Here is a 13,471-nt window from a genome sequence, read left to right as displayed (position 1 = left end):
TTTAGCAATGCAGAAGCTTTTCATTTTAATGAGGTCCCATTTGTTTATTCTTTCCTTTATATCCCTTGCTTTGGGGACATAAAGAGGGGACGTGTCTGTGAGAATGTTGCTGCGTGGAATGTCTGATATTTTCCTGCCAATGTTTTCCTCTAGGACTTTTATGGTGTTATGACTTATATTTAAGTCTTTTATCCACCTTGAATTTATTTTTGTGTATGGTGTAAGTTGGTGATCAAGTTTCATTTTTTTGCACGTAGCTGTGTAGATCTCCCAACACCATCTGTTGAAGAGGCTGTTTTTGCTCCATTTTATGCTCCTGCCTCCTCTGTCAAATATTAATTGACCGTAAAGACTTGGGTTTATTTCTGGGTTCTCTTTTCTGTTCCATTGGTCTATGTGCCTGTTTTTATGCCAGTGCCAGGCTGTTTTGATTATAGTAGCCTTGTAATACAGTTTGATATCAGGTATTGTGATCCCTCCTGCTTTGTTCTTCTTTCTCAAAATTGCTGCAGCTATTCAGGGTCGTTTATGGTTCCATATGAATTTCTGCAATGCTTGTTCTATATCTGTGAAATATGTCATGGGTACTCTAATAGGGATTGCATTGAATCTATAAATCGCTTTGGGTAGTATGGCCATTTTGATGATGTTAATTCTTCCAATCCATGAGCATGGTACATGCTTCCATTTGTTTGTGTCTTCCTTAATTTCTTTCTTCACTGTTGTGTAGTTTTCTGAGTACAGGTCTTTTACCTCCTTGGTTAGGTTGATTCCTAGGTACTTTATTTTTCTTGTTGCTATATCAAATGGGATTTTTTTTCCTGATTTCTGTTTCTGCAGTTTCGTTGTTGGTACACAGGAATGCCTTTGATTTCTGAGTATCGACTTTGTATCCAGCTGTTTTGCCAAATTCATTTATTAGGTCGAGTAGTTTTTTGGTGGAGTCTATAGGGTTTTCCATGTACACTATCATGTCGTCTGCAAACAGTGACAGTTTCATTTCCTCCTTTCCAATTTGGATGCCTTTTACTTCTTTTTCTTGTCTGATTGCTGTGGCTAGGACTTCCAATACTATGTTGAATAGGAGTGGTAAGAGAGGTCATCCTTATCTTGTTCCTGGTCTTAATGGGAAAGCTCTAAGTTTTTGTCCATTGAGTATGATGTTGGCTGTAGGTCTCATATATGGCCTTTATTATGTTGAGGAATGCTCCCTCTATTCCCACTTTGCTGAGTGTTTTTAGCAGAAATGGGTGCTGTATCTTTTCAAATGCTTTTTCTGCATCTATTGATATGATCAGGTGGTTTTTGTCTTTGCTTTTGTTTATGTGGTGTATTATGTTTATTGATTTGCAAATATTGTACCATCCTTGCATCCCTGGGATGAATCCCACTTGATCATGGTATATGATCTTTTTAATGTATTGCTGGATGCGGTTTGCCAATATTTTGTTGAGGATTGCATCTTTGTTCATCAGCGATATTGGCCTGAAGTTTTCTTTCTTTGTTGTGTCTTTATCTGGTTTGGGGATTAGGATGATGTTGGCTTCATAAAACGAGTTTGGGAGTCTTCCATCTTCTTGAATTTTTTGAAATAATCTGTGGAGGATGGGGGTTAGCTCCCCCTTAAATGCTCTGTAAAATTCTCCTGTGAAACCATCTGGTCCAGGGCTTTTATGTGTCAGAAACTTTTTGATTACTGTTTCAATTTCATCAGGTGTTATTGGTCTGTTCAGGCTTTCTGCTTCTTCTTCATTGAGTTTAGGATGATTAAACATTATCTTGACCTGCTTTTCAATTCTTAGCTCTTATTTCTAAATATCTTGGAACCAAGGGAGATGCTGTGACATGACATACTAGAATATATTTTTGTATATATATTGGTCATCTTCTGGAGAAGAATTCTGTTACATACCATTAATACTGTCAACCTACACCTGTGACTGCAGAAGCTATAACATAGGAAAGCCATCATTGTAAAGTGTCACTCTCTACAGTGTGCAAATAAAATTATGAATGTTTGTAGAGGCTCTGCCCTTCTCGACTGACCCATGGTATCTGACTGTGAAGTCACCGACCTGCACTCAGGCACTCTGAGGAAGTACATGGCAGGGGCTCTTGGGTCTCAGCAATCAGAATTTTTGAGCATAAAGTGGGTCACCAAATTGAGAATGGGGTAGGGAGGCAACCTTCAAAACCGATAAATGTCCTCGACAGAGCTTTTATTAACTTTATGGATCTGTGGGAATAATCTGTAGGATGTATTGAGAATTGTGGTAAAGTTGCTGGATACGGGGCTGGGTGAGAAGGGGACAATGAGAGGAAAATCAGCAGCGTCCAACATAGGGAATCTGACCTGTGTGTGGATTGGTGAATATGTATGTTTGAATGGGCAAGTAGAGTTGTTGTCAGTGGTAATGAGATAGCTGATTAGTTTTCTAATTTTCAGGAGAATTTATTGGTATTAGAAATGGAAGGATAAAAAGAAGCCTTCCATAGAGACAGATTACATTTTAGTCAGACTGAAATTTTGAATAGTTTGATTCTATGTAGAGGATAATAAAAAAAATCGTGAAAAGTGCTGATTGCAAAGATGAAAAAAAGCATGGTTAGGTCTTTCTGGTAAAAACAAGAAATTTTCTTCTCTAAAGTGGTACTTGTGTTAGTCAGCATCAAAGAGCTTAATTGGTAGCATTTCTGGTTAGAATACCAAGGCAAGTATAGGTAAACGAGCCTCCACAGGTGTTGTGGAGCTATGGTCTCTGCATAGTGACAGCTTGAATCTGGAACTGAGTCCCCACATGAGCAGCGATAGCCCAGAAGAGTCTGGTTTAATATGTGCCTAACAATAACAACAGCAGCAGCAACAACAACAACAACAACAACATAAAGAAGCAGCAAGCCAAATTTTACTTGTTAATTCAGCATTGTCTTTGAAGAAATTATAATGATATGTGAAGATGAATATGAATTGTTTCATTTAAATGCATGAATGAAATTGCCTAGAAGTCCAAATAAAAAGAGAGCAAAGCCAAGGATCCAGCACTGGGAGACTTTGAAAAAGAAGTGGGGTAGAAGAGGAATTGGAACCATTTGTGCTCTAAGAATTATTATTATTCCTGTAATGTTCTCCTTTCACTTTTGTTTCTTCAATAATTTTTGTTCTATATGATCTTCATATAAGACTTAATGACCATAATGGCCATAATCTTCTTGATTTTCATTGTTGTTTTGAATTTTTGTCTTAACAATACTATAATATGTATGTTAAATTTGAACTAAACTGTTAGTTATTTATTATTTCAGTAGCATTTCTTCTAGCAAATTGTTAGGACCTTGGGGGCAGTGAATAATATCTACACATCTCCTCACAGAACCTGTAGGCATATAGATGTTACATAGAAGGACTTGATCTGGATAGTAAAGTGTGACTTTATCCATGGAGGATTCTAATATTTTCTACTGGCTTTTTAGTTAATATGTATTTATTTTTTATTTATTTTTTTTTGTAGGTGAACCACTGAGTTCTTCATTATGTCTGATGGAGACTATGATTACCTCATCAAATTTTTAGCTTTGGGAGACTCTGGAGTAGGGAAGACCAGTGTACTTTACCAGTACACAGATGGTAAATTTAACTCCAAATTTATCACAACAGTGGGCATTGATTTCAGGGAAAAGAGAGTGGTAAGTCCTATATCTTTCTGTATAAGAATGTAATCTCTGAGTCCACACTTACCTGTCTGTTTAGTTTACTTTGTAGGAATTAGGATGAAGGCTGTAATCTAAAATTAAAGGGTACATATGAAAGTGAGATGTTCATCTGGGCAGTGTGATTTAAAAGGCTGTGCTGGGGGACATTTGGAATACAACCAAGCAGACAGTGTAAAAGTGAAGATTCTTTTGAGTTTTCCCTTGATACCTTTTTGGCTTATATCTTCTCTCTGAACTCCACAAAATTATTTGTCTACCTTTGTTGTGAAGCCTACAAACCAGTCTTATTGGGATCCTTTGTATGTGCTTTTAAGGTTCTCTTTTCTCTTTGGATTTTAACAGTTTGATGATTGTGTGTAGTTAATCTTTATGATTTTATCTTTCTTGGAGTTTGCTGAATTTTGGAATGTACAGATGAATGTTTTTCATCAAATTTGGGAGATTTTTGGCTATTATTCTTCAAATATTTTTCTGCTTCTTTCAATCTTTCCTCTTTCTATAGGATTTCCAGTATGCATTTGTTGGTATATTTAATGGTGCTTCATAGGTTTCTGAAACTCTTCATTTTTCTTCATTTTTTTTCCTTCTGTGCCTTAGACTAGATAATCTCAGTTGACCTTCAAATTCAGTGATTATTACTTCTGCCAGTTTAGGTCTACTCTTGAGCCCCTCTGATGAATACTGTGTTGTTATCTGTATGGTAGAGTATCTACACTATTCTAATTTTTAAAATATCCATCTCTTTGTTGACCTTCTGGATTCAGTAGGGCATTATTTGTATACTTTGCTTTAATTCTGTTTTTTTTTTGTTTTTATTTTATTTTACTTTATTTTTAAATCATTTTTAATTGTTATTCTATTACAATTATCCCAATTCCAACCCCCCTTGCACTCCTTTGCCCATCCTAACCCCCCACTCCCACAGTCAGTTCCCACACTGTTGTCTGTGTCTGTGTTCTTGGTTTAGTCCCTTCAATTTTCTTTAGTTCTTTGAACATATTTATAATTGCTGGCTTAAAGTCTTTGTCTAGTAAGTTCAACAGCTGGGCGTCCTCAAGAATAGTTTCTGTAGGTTGCTTTTTCCCCAGTGTTATGAGTCATGTTTTCTTGTTTCTTTGTATGTTTCATAATTTTTGTTGAAAACTAGACATATAAAATAATATAATGTGGCAACTCTGGAAATCAGATTTCTTACCCCCTTTGAGAGTTTCTTGTTTTTTGGTGTCTGTTTTTTGTTTGTTTGTTTATGTTGCTGTTTATTTAGTGACATTCTTGGGCTAATTCTGTAAAGTGTATTCTTTGCTGTGTGCAGCTCCAGAAGTCTTTGCTCAGTTAACCTAGTGGTCAGCTAATGAGTGTACAGATTATTTCTTAAATTCCTTAAACCAGAAAGCCTCTCATCTTTTCTGAGGGATTGTGTGTGTGTGTGTTGTGACATGTACTTAATGCTCCTGTAGGTGGTTTAGAAGTCTGCCTTAGCTTTCGCTTCATGCTTAAGAAGAGCTTGAAGGCCAGTCGGAGGTGAGAGATTAGGGCCTTTTCAGGTCTTTCCTGGGCATATGTACAGCCCTACACATGAGCCTGGCCCAATAGATACCAAGGGATATTTTCCAGCTTTTCAAAGCTTCCTATGAACATCCCATTTCCACTTCTTTCTTTTTTAAGTCCTTTGGTTAGATTTTTGTTAGTCTCAAATGGTATTTGCTTTTGGTAGCTGTTAAATACTTGCTGCTGATTATTTTCACCAATACCCGAGGTATAGGCTTATTCTCACAGAGCAAGCTCTGAGTCAAGTAATATAAAGACCAGGCCTGAGAATGGAGCTTTATAGGCAGCTTTCTGTCCTCTGGGGGGTGAGACTTTGGGGCAGCTCCAAACCTGCTGTACCTCCACTGCCTGTGGTGGCTGCTATGCTGATGGTTTTCACAGCTGTCACAGCTGTCACCTGTTGGTGTTCAGAACTACTGTGGAGCTGGGGAGAGGGTGATGAGAACAGGACAAGTTAGAACAGCACAAAACTTACTGTTTTTGCTAATATTCAGGGTTCTGAAAAAGTTGACTTTGACAATTTGTGCCAGTCTTTCCATTGCTTTTATGGAGAAAGAGATTTTCAGAGGTACTTTCTATAAAATTGTTTTAAGAGCACTTTTTAAAGATGGGATGGGGAAAAGTCATAGAAAGGTACTATTTCTTGAAATGAGTGACCTAAAGGAACTTTGAAATTATGTATTATTTATATATTTCATAATATGTTTATAAAATATATAGTGTATTTTAGTGCAAATTATTGTATTATTCAAAGACAGTTATTTGAAATAAAATACAAATAAGGTTGTATTCAAAATGAGATTTTCTTTAGAAGATTTTGCTAGAGCTGCACTGAATAGGAAAGTAAGAAGGGTTTACTGGTCTCAGAAGTTCTCTTTTTCTTGTTTGTTTTGCTGTTTCAGGTATACAGAGCCAATGGGCCAGATGGAGCTGCCGGCAGAGGCCAGAGAATCCACCTGCAGTTATGGGACACAGCAGGGCAGGAGAGGTATGAGATCTTCAGTTTTATGCCTCTTACCAGAGGAAAGGGAAAAACAGCTGTACTTTTCATACTGTGACCCTGAGCAGGAAAGGGCCAGCTGATCAGTTGATTTGCATCTGGATAAGACATGCTGCCAAATTAGCAGTAAATTGTCAGTCTGAGTTGATAACAGTAGCTTTATTTCATACAAGGTCAAAGGAAAAACAAATCCTTTTCAGAATGGACCAACTTACTTATGGACTTGTTTCTCTTTCTTCTTCATTTTCAAAAGGCTTATACACCTTTCTCCATTGAGTTTTGCCTCTTAACCACACAAAGCTACAGTTATACATATGTGTTATTCTTCCTAGATTGTTGAACCTAGTGGAAAATCCGGTTGGAATTAACTCATACCATCAGAAGTTGCTTGACCAAAATAAATCACATGAAATCTTGATGTAAAGTTGCTTTTAGTTAGCTAAGGTTTCTGGGGTTTTTTTCCTCACAGATTTCTTGAAGGATTTTGTTTAGCTGAGGTTCTTATTTCTTTCTCACAGATTCATTGAAGGTTTTTCTTTTTTTTTTTTTTAACTTTTTATTATGGAAAATTTCACATATATAGAGAGGATAGTATAGATAATGAACTCACGTATTCATTTCCCAGTTTCAACAGTCATTAAGTTGTGGCAAATCTTACTTTATGTATATCCCTCATTCCTATTCCCTCTCCCAAATAATTTTCAAGCAAATTCCAAATATCAGATTATTTCATTCATAACTCTTTTGGTATGTATCTCTAAAACATAACGACTATTTTTGTAGGACCATTGACTAAAAATATTTGAAAAAACTTAAAATATAATATTAAATGACAAATTCATACCAGTATTTTCTTCCCTGGAGCCTATATCCGTCAGTTGCAGGCTTTGCATAAAGGCAAAGTAAGAGGAAACTGTTGGAGGAAGCAAGAGGGGAGACAGCAGGATAGAACCTTGGAAGAGAGGGTACCAAGAAAGCATAGGGACTGAGTCCTTACTACTCCCACCTTAAAGCCAAAGAAATGGTTCATCAGAGATAAGAGATTGCTGTAGAGATTGAAAATAAAAGGACACAGAACACGTTGTAATGTCAGGTGAAGCCAAGCTTCACAGAACAAGGAAAACATGCACGGCAAGTTCCATTGTTTTTGGTCTAATTAACTCCTACTTGATAATAAATTATTGGTTGAGACTAAAGGATCATGAGCTAGTTTTGTCACCCCTGTCCAGCAGGCTGGGTTTTCAAATCACATGGTCTGTTAACACATAAACTTATATAAGTGGTAGATAACTGTCTCATACACTTTTGGAATATCATCATCTTTTTTTTAAAATTTTACATTTATGCACACTGTTTTTATTTTAAAAGAAAATTGCAAGTATAACTTTTGATAATTGTTGGCATTTAAAAAAATCTAGATATATTTCAAATAATCTTTCTTGCTCTAGATAGCTATTTACTGTATTTTGTAAGATACCTAATATTGATTTTACTCATAATTTTACACTGTTAAAGTGTCATTTATAATAGCATACTTCACTGAATCTTGTGTCACTAACAGCTATAATATGCATGTGTAATGTGAAGTTATTAGAAACAATGGCATGTTATTAAACATCTAATTTGTTACTGATGAACTGTGGTGCGAGGCTGAGGCACTGCCGGTAGCTCTATATTTCAGGAGTGGGGCTGTGGTTTAGGTGATCAATCTGCTTTGTGTTCCTAGGTTTCGAAGCTTGACAACAGCATTCTTCAGAGATGCTATGGGGTTTCTCCTGCTTTTTGACCTGACAAACGAGCAAAGCTTCCTCAATGTCAGAAACTGGATAAGTATGTGTTATTGTGTCCCTGCCTCCCACTCCCTACAATAAAATGCCCTCCTATATTCTACTTTTGTTGCAAATCGTTTTGGTAGAAATCCTACTGCTGTTTTAAGTGCTATTTAAAGGAGGAAGACTATTAGTTTAGGGGCAAGATAACTGAAACGCTCTGCTTTTCCTGGTAATACTAACCAAGTTGTTGAGGTCTCCTGTGCTCCAGGTATCAGGCGGTGCTTCCATGCGATCTCTTAACCAGCCTTTTCCACAGAGGGGACTCCTCCCCATCTTGTAAAGGAGGGTATAGAGACCTAGAAAAGTTAAATCCCTGAGTACCTGCTGGCTTGTTGTGCATTATCAAGTCTCGTACCATTCCAGGGTTTAAAACATATATTACAAAGATTATGTATATTACATAAACATCTTCAGAAGGCTTAATGGATTAGACCCCTGGCTGCGTGTCTCTTATGTGTTTAGAGGCCCCTTCTTTTAGGGCCAGACATTTCCCAGGAGGACTCTAGAACTGCATTGGCAGAAGTGGCCTCTAGCACAACATATATATAAACTTTCATTTTGGCTTTTTGGAGAGATCCCAGTCTCTTAAATGACTGTTAATAGCCATTTAAAATCCTGCTACTTGACCAAATAATAGCTTGCAAATGGTACATTTTCTTCCATTGGTTGAATTAGTATAAACCTAGAAAATTTATTGGGAAAGGCTGTGATGTTAGAAGTCTACTTATTCTTTAATATATGGCAGATGCCCGGCTGGCTCAGTCGGTAGAACATGAGACTCTGATTCTTTAATATATGGCAAAATAAGGCCTCCAAGAAATTTTTTGGGATAACTTTAGTTGGAATAAATTTTATTGTCCCTCATTACTCCTATTACATTTGGTACTACGTTTAGGGTCCATCCTGAGTTGTAGTTATTTAAGTATGTGCCTTTTTTCTTAGAGAGATTTAAAAAAAATATTTTATTTATTTATTTTTAGAGAGAGGAGAAGGGAGGGAGAAAGAGAAGGAGAGAAATATCACTGTGTGGTTGCCTCTCTTGCAGCCCCTCCTGGGGGCCTGGCCTGCAACCCAGGCATGTGCCCTGACTGGGAATCAAACCTGCGACCCTTTGGTTTGCGGGCTGGCACTCAATCCACTGAGCCACACTAGCCAGGACATCTAAGTGACATTTTTCAAAGCATTGATTAATTTACTTTTTGTAGAAGTAATTCACAATCTTTAGAAAAAACTAGGAAAAAATAAATAGCAAGAAAAATCACCAATAATCACACTTCCCAGACCCCACCAAATAAAAAATTATTATTATTATTTTTAATCAAATTATTATTATTTGATTCTTGGCTTCATCCACTCCACCATTGGTTCCCTGTAAATTTTTCTTTATTTCACCTAGTGGGATCTTCATTTCTGTCTGGGTCTTTTTTATTCTGTTGAAGTAACCAGTGAATTCCTTGCTCATCCTAATAACCAGTGTTTTGAACTCTAGATCTGAGAGATTGCTTATCTCCATTTTGTTTAGTTCTTTTTCTGTAGTTTTGATCTTTTTTTCCTTTGGGCCATGTTTCTTTGTGTCCTTACTTTGGCAGCCTCCCTGTGTTTGTTCTGTGTATTAGGTAGAGCTGCTTTGCCTCTCTGTCTTAGTAGTGTGGCTTATTGTAGAAAAGTGTGTCAGTAAAGCAGATGGGCTGAGCATTAGGTAATCGCCTGCTCTGGGGCAACCTGTGTGAACCAGATTGATGGAGTCTCCAATATGGGGTCACCCCCTCTGTGGCTCTGTGTGGGGAAAGGCCCAGAAAGGGGACAATGCCACTGCCTGGCCTCTGGAGTTTTCTCCCGTAGGAAACCATACCCCAGAACTCGCCCTGATGCTAGACACTTCAATTTCCCCTCGTACGCCACTGGTGCCCTGCAAGCTGCTGCCCTGGTGCTAGAGCCCAGAGGGAGTTAGTCTGTGTAAGTCCAAAGTCCATTGTGTGTCCTTTAAGAGGAGGCTCCTGAGAATCCTGCAGTTTCTTCCGCCACCCCACCCACCACTGGTTTTTACATCCAAAAGCTATAGCAATTTATCTTCCTGGCACTGGAACCCTGGCCTGGGTGGTCCGATGTGGAACTGGGATCCTTGCTCCCAGAATACCCCTCCCGATTTTTATCCACATGTGGATGCGGGACTGCCCATTCTGCGTCTCTGCACCACTCTGTGTGTCTGCACATCTCTGCCCCTCCTACCTGTCTGGATGAATGTGATGTCTTTAATTGCTTGGTTGTCAGACTTCCATACAGCTCAACAATCTGATGGTTCTGGGTAAGAGTTGTTTTTAAGTCTAGTTGTAATTATTGCTGTGGTTGTGTGAGGAGGTGAGCCGTGTTTACCTACACCTCCATCTTCACTAGAAGTCCCTAAACATTATTATTTATTTACTCTTTTAAGGATTTTATTTATTTATTTTTAGAGAGAGGTAAAGGGAGGGAGAGAAACATCAATGTGTATTGCCTCTCATGGGCTCCCTCCTGGGGACCTGGCCTGCAACCCAGGCATGTGCTCTGACTGGGAATCAAACTGGCAACCTTTTGGTTCGCAGGCCAGCATTCAGTCCACTGAGCCACACCAGCCAGGACTATATTTATTATGCTATCACACTTGTCTCAATTTGTCCCCCTCTGCCCCCAGCACCCCCCATTCCCTCAGGCAATCCCTACCCCATTGTTCATGTCCATGGGTCATGCATAATGTTCTTTGGCCACTCCATTTTCGGTATGGTACTTTACATCCTCATGGCTGTTCTTTAACTATCAATTTGTACTTCTTAATCTGCTCACCTCTTCACCCTTTCCCCCACGCCTCCCTCCCATCAAAATGCTCTTTGCATCCATGATTTTGTCTCTGTTCTTGTTTGCTTAGTTTGTGTTTTAGATTTAATTGTTGATAGATAGGTATTTACTGCCATTTTATTGTTCATAGTTTTGATGATCTTTTTCTTAAGTAAATCCTGTTAGCATTTCATATAATAATGGTTTGGTGATGATGAACTCCTTTAGTTTTTTCTTGTCTGGGAAGCTCATTATCTGCCCTTCAATTCTAAATGATATCTTTGCTGGGTAGAGCAATCTTGGCTGTAGTTCCCTGCTTTTCATGACTTTGAATATTTCTTGCCAATCCCCTCTAGCCTGCAAAGTTTCTTTTGAGAAATCAGCTGACAGTCTTATGGGAACTCCCCTGTAGGTAACACTGCTTTTCTCTTGCTGTTTTTAAGATTCTCTCTTTATCTTTAACCTTTGGCATTTTAATTGTGATGTGTTTTGGAGTCTTGGAGTAGGCCTCTTTGCATTCATCTTGTTTGGGACTCTCTGTGTTTCCTGGACTTAGTGTCTATTTCCTTCACCAAATTAGGGAAGTTTTCTTTCATTATTCTTTCAAATAGATTCCAATTTCTTGCTCTTTTTCTTCTCCTTCTGGCACCCCTACCTTCTGAATGTTGGAATACTTGAAGTTGTCCTAGAGGCTGCTTATATTATCCTTGTTTCATTTTTTATTCTTGTTGTTCTGATTCATTGTTTTTGCATCCTTATGTTCCAAATCATTGATTTGATTCTTGGCTTCATCCACTCTACCATTGTTTCCCTGTCAACTTTTCTTTATTTTACTTAGGGTGATCCTCATTTCTGCCCGGGTCTTTTTTATTCTGTTGAAGTACCCAGTGAGTTCCTTGTGCATCCTAATAACCAGTGTTTTGAACTCTGCATCTGATAGATCACTTATCTTCATTTTATTTAGTTCTTTTTCTGGAGTTCTTTTTTGTTCTTTCATTTGGGCCATGTTTCTTTGTCTCCTCATTTTGGCAGCCTCCCTGTGTTTATTTCTATGTATTAGGTAGGGCTGCTTTTACATCCTATCTTGGTTTTGTGGCCTAATGTAGTAGATGTCCTGTAGGGTCTAGAGGAAAATCTTCCCCTGTGACCCGAACTGGACACTCGAGTTGCACCCTTTTTGTGGGTGAGTACACCCGCCTCTTGTAGTTGAGCCTTGATTACTGTTGGCAGGAAAATGGAGAGATTTACCTAGGGCAGTCAGCTGCAAGGACTGGCTGTGACCACTTACCACCAACCTCTGCCCTCCATGGAGAATCAGCTGTGCAGGGGCAGGGTGATGGTGCTCCGACGTGGTCTCTAACCGTCCATTAGGTGTGCGGGCTCTTAGGTTCCCCTGGTGATGCAGACCAAGGTCATCCCCACTTGTGTTCTGCCTGCAGCCACCCTGCATAAGCTATGAAGCCATCCGAGATGGCTGCTACTTGTGCTGGGCTTGGAGATTCCCAGTTGGAGCCAAGCTGTGAATCTAGTCTGGCTGCTGCTAGTGCTGTGCCTGGGGCCACGTAGCAAGAGGTACAGGCAGTGGGGGCTCACTGAGGTGGGCTCTTGCTTGTTTGAGAGGATTTAGGAAGTTGTGAAGCATGAGCCAAGACCAGCCATTTATATGGAAAAGTCACTGTTAATAGCTTGGTGGGACTGTAAGTTGGGTGGGATGGAGCCTCAGGGATCTTCAGTGTAGGATGAACAGTGTAGCCATATGATGGAGTCTGAGATATGGCACCCGCCTGCCAGCTCTGTGGCTCTGTGGCTCTGTGGGGCAAGGGTTCAGAAAAGGGACAATGGACTCTGCCTGCTTTTCTGCCTGAGAGAAAGCTGTCTCTCAGCTTTCTCGCCTTGATGCCAGAGACTTCAGTTCCTCCCTGTATGCCAAAGGTTGACTATTGCAAATATGGTTTTCAAAGAAGATGAAGATTGAATGTTCAAGTAGCTACCCCAGTGCTGGACTCAGAGGGAGTGAGTCTGAGTAGGTCTGTGTATGAGTTCTTGAATATAAACAGCTTGGGACTCTGAAAGTTTCTTCTACCAACTCAGTTCCCACTGATTTTTTTTTTTTAAGTCCCCAGCAATTTTGGGGACTTAATCTTCCTGGCCCTGGAGCTGTGGGCTGGAGTCCTGGAGTGGAGCTGGGACTCATTGCTCCCAAGATATTCCTCCCACATTTTTATTCACCACATATGGATGTGGGAAGAGCCTGTTCTCCATCTCTGTCTCCCCTATGTGTCTGGATGGATGTGGTTTCTTTAATTCTGTAGTTGTCAGACTTACACTCACCTCTATTTCTGATTGTTCTTACTGATGGCTGTTCTATAGTTTCATTGCAATTTTGACGTGGTTGTTCTAGGAGGCTAGCTGTGTTTACCTGCCACTCTACCTTGACTGAAATGAATATCATTAAACATTATTACTAGTAATATTTACATAGCCCTTTTTCTCCTCCTCCTCCTTCCTCTTCTCCATAGCACTTCTAAATGCTTCAACATGCTAACTTAGTGGTTCTCAAATGCAGACG

At 39.1% G+C, this 13,471-nt stretch overlaps 1 protein-coding gene across 6 annotated transcripts in view; it reads left to right on the top strand.

The window, feature by feature from the left end:
- The window catches only part of RAB27A (RAB27A, member RAS oncogene family), a 65,955-nt gene that overhangs the window by 40,910 nt on the left and 11,574 nt on the right, over positions 1-13,471 (top strand). For all 6 annotated transcript variants that reach the window (XM_053928829.1, XM_024568317.3, XM_045201965.3 and 3 more), the window contains 3 exons: positions 3,510-3,684; positions 6,162-6,247; positions 7,986-8,089. In XM_053928829.1, the coding sequence (XP_053784804.1) occupies positions 3,532-3,684; positions 6,162-6,247; positions 7,986-8,089 (343 nt within the window). In that variant the 5' untranslated portion in view covers positions 3,510-3,531. The remainder of the gene's footprint in view (positions 1-3,509; positions 3,685-6,161; positions 6,248-7,985; positions 8,090-13,471) is intronic.

This window comes from Desmodus rotundus, chromosome 7 (genome assembly GCF_022682495.2).
Source record: "Desmodus rotundus isolate HL8 chromosome 7, HLdesRot8A.1, whole genome shotgun sequence".
Taxonomy (NCBI): Eukaryota; Metazoa; Chordata; class Mammalia; order Chiroptera; family Phyllostomidae; genus Desmodus; species Desmodus rotundus.
Note: the sequence above shows the minus strand (reverse complement) of the source record. Positions and strands in the feature narration are given on the sequence as shown.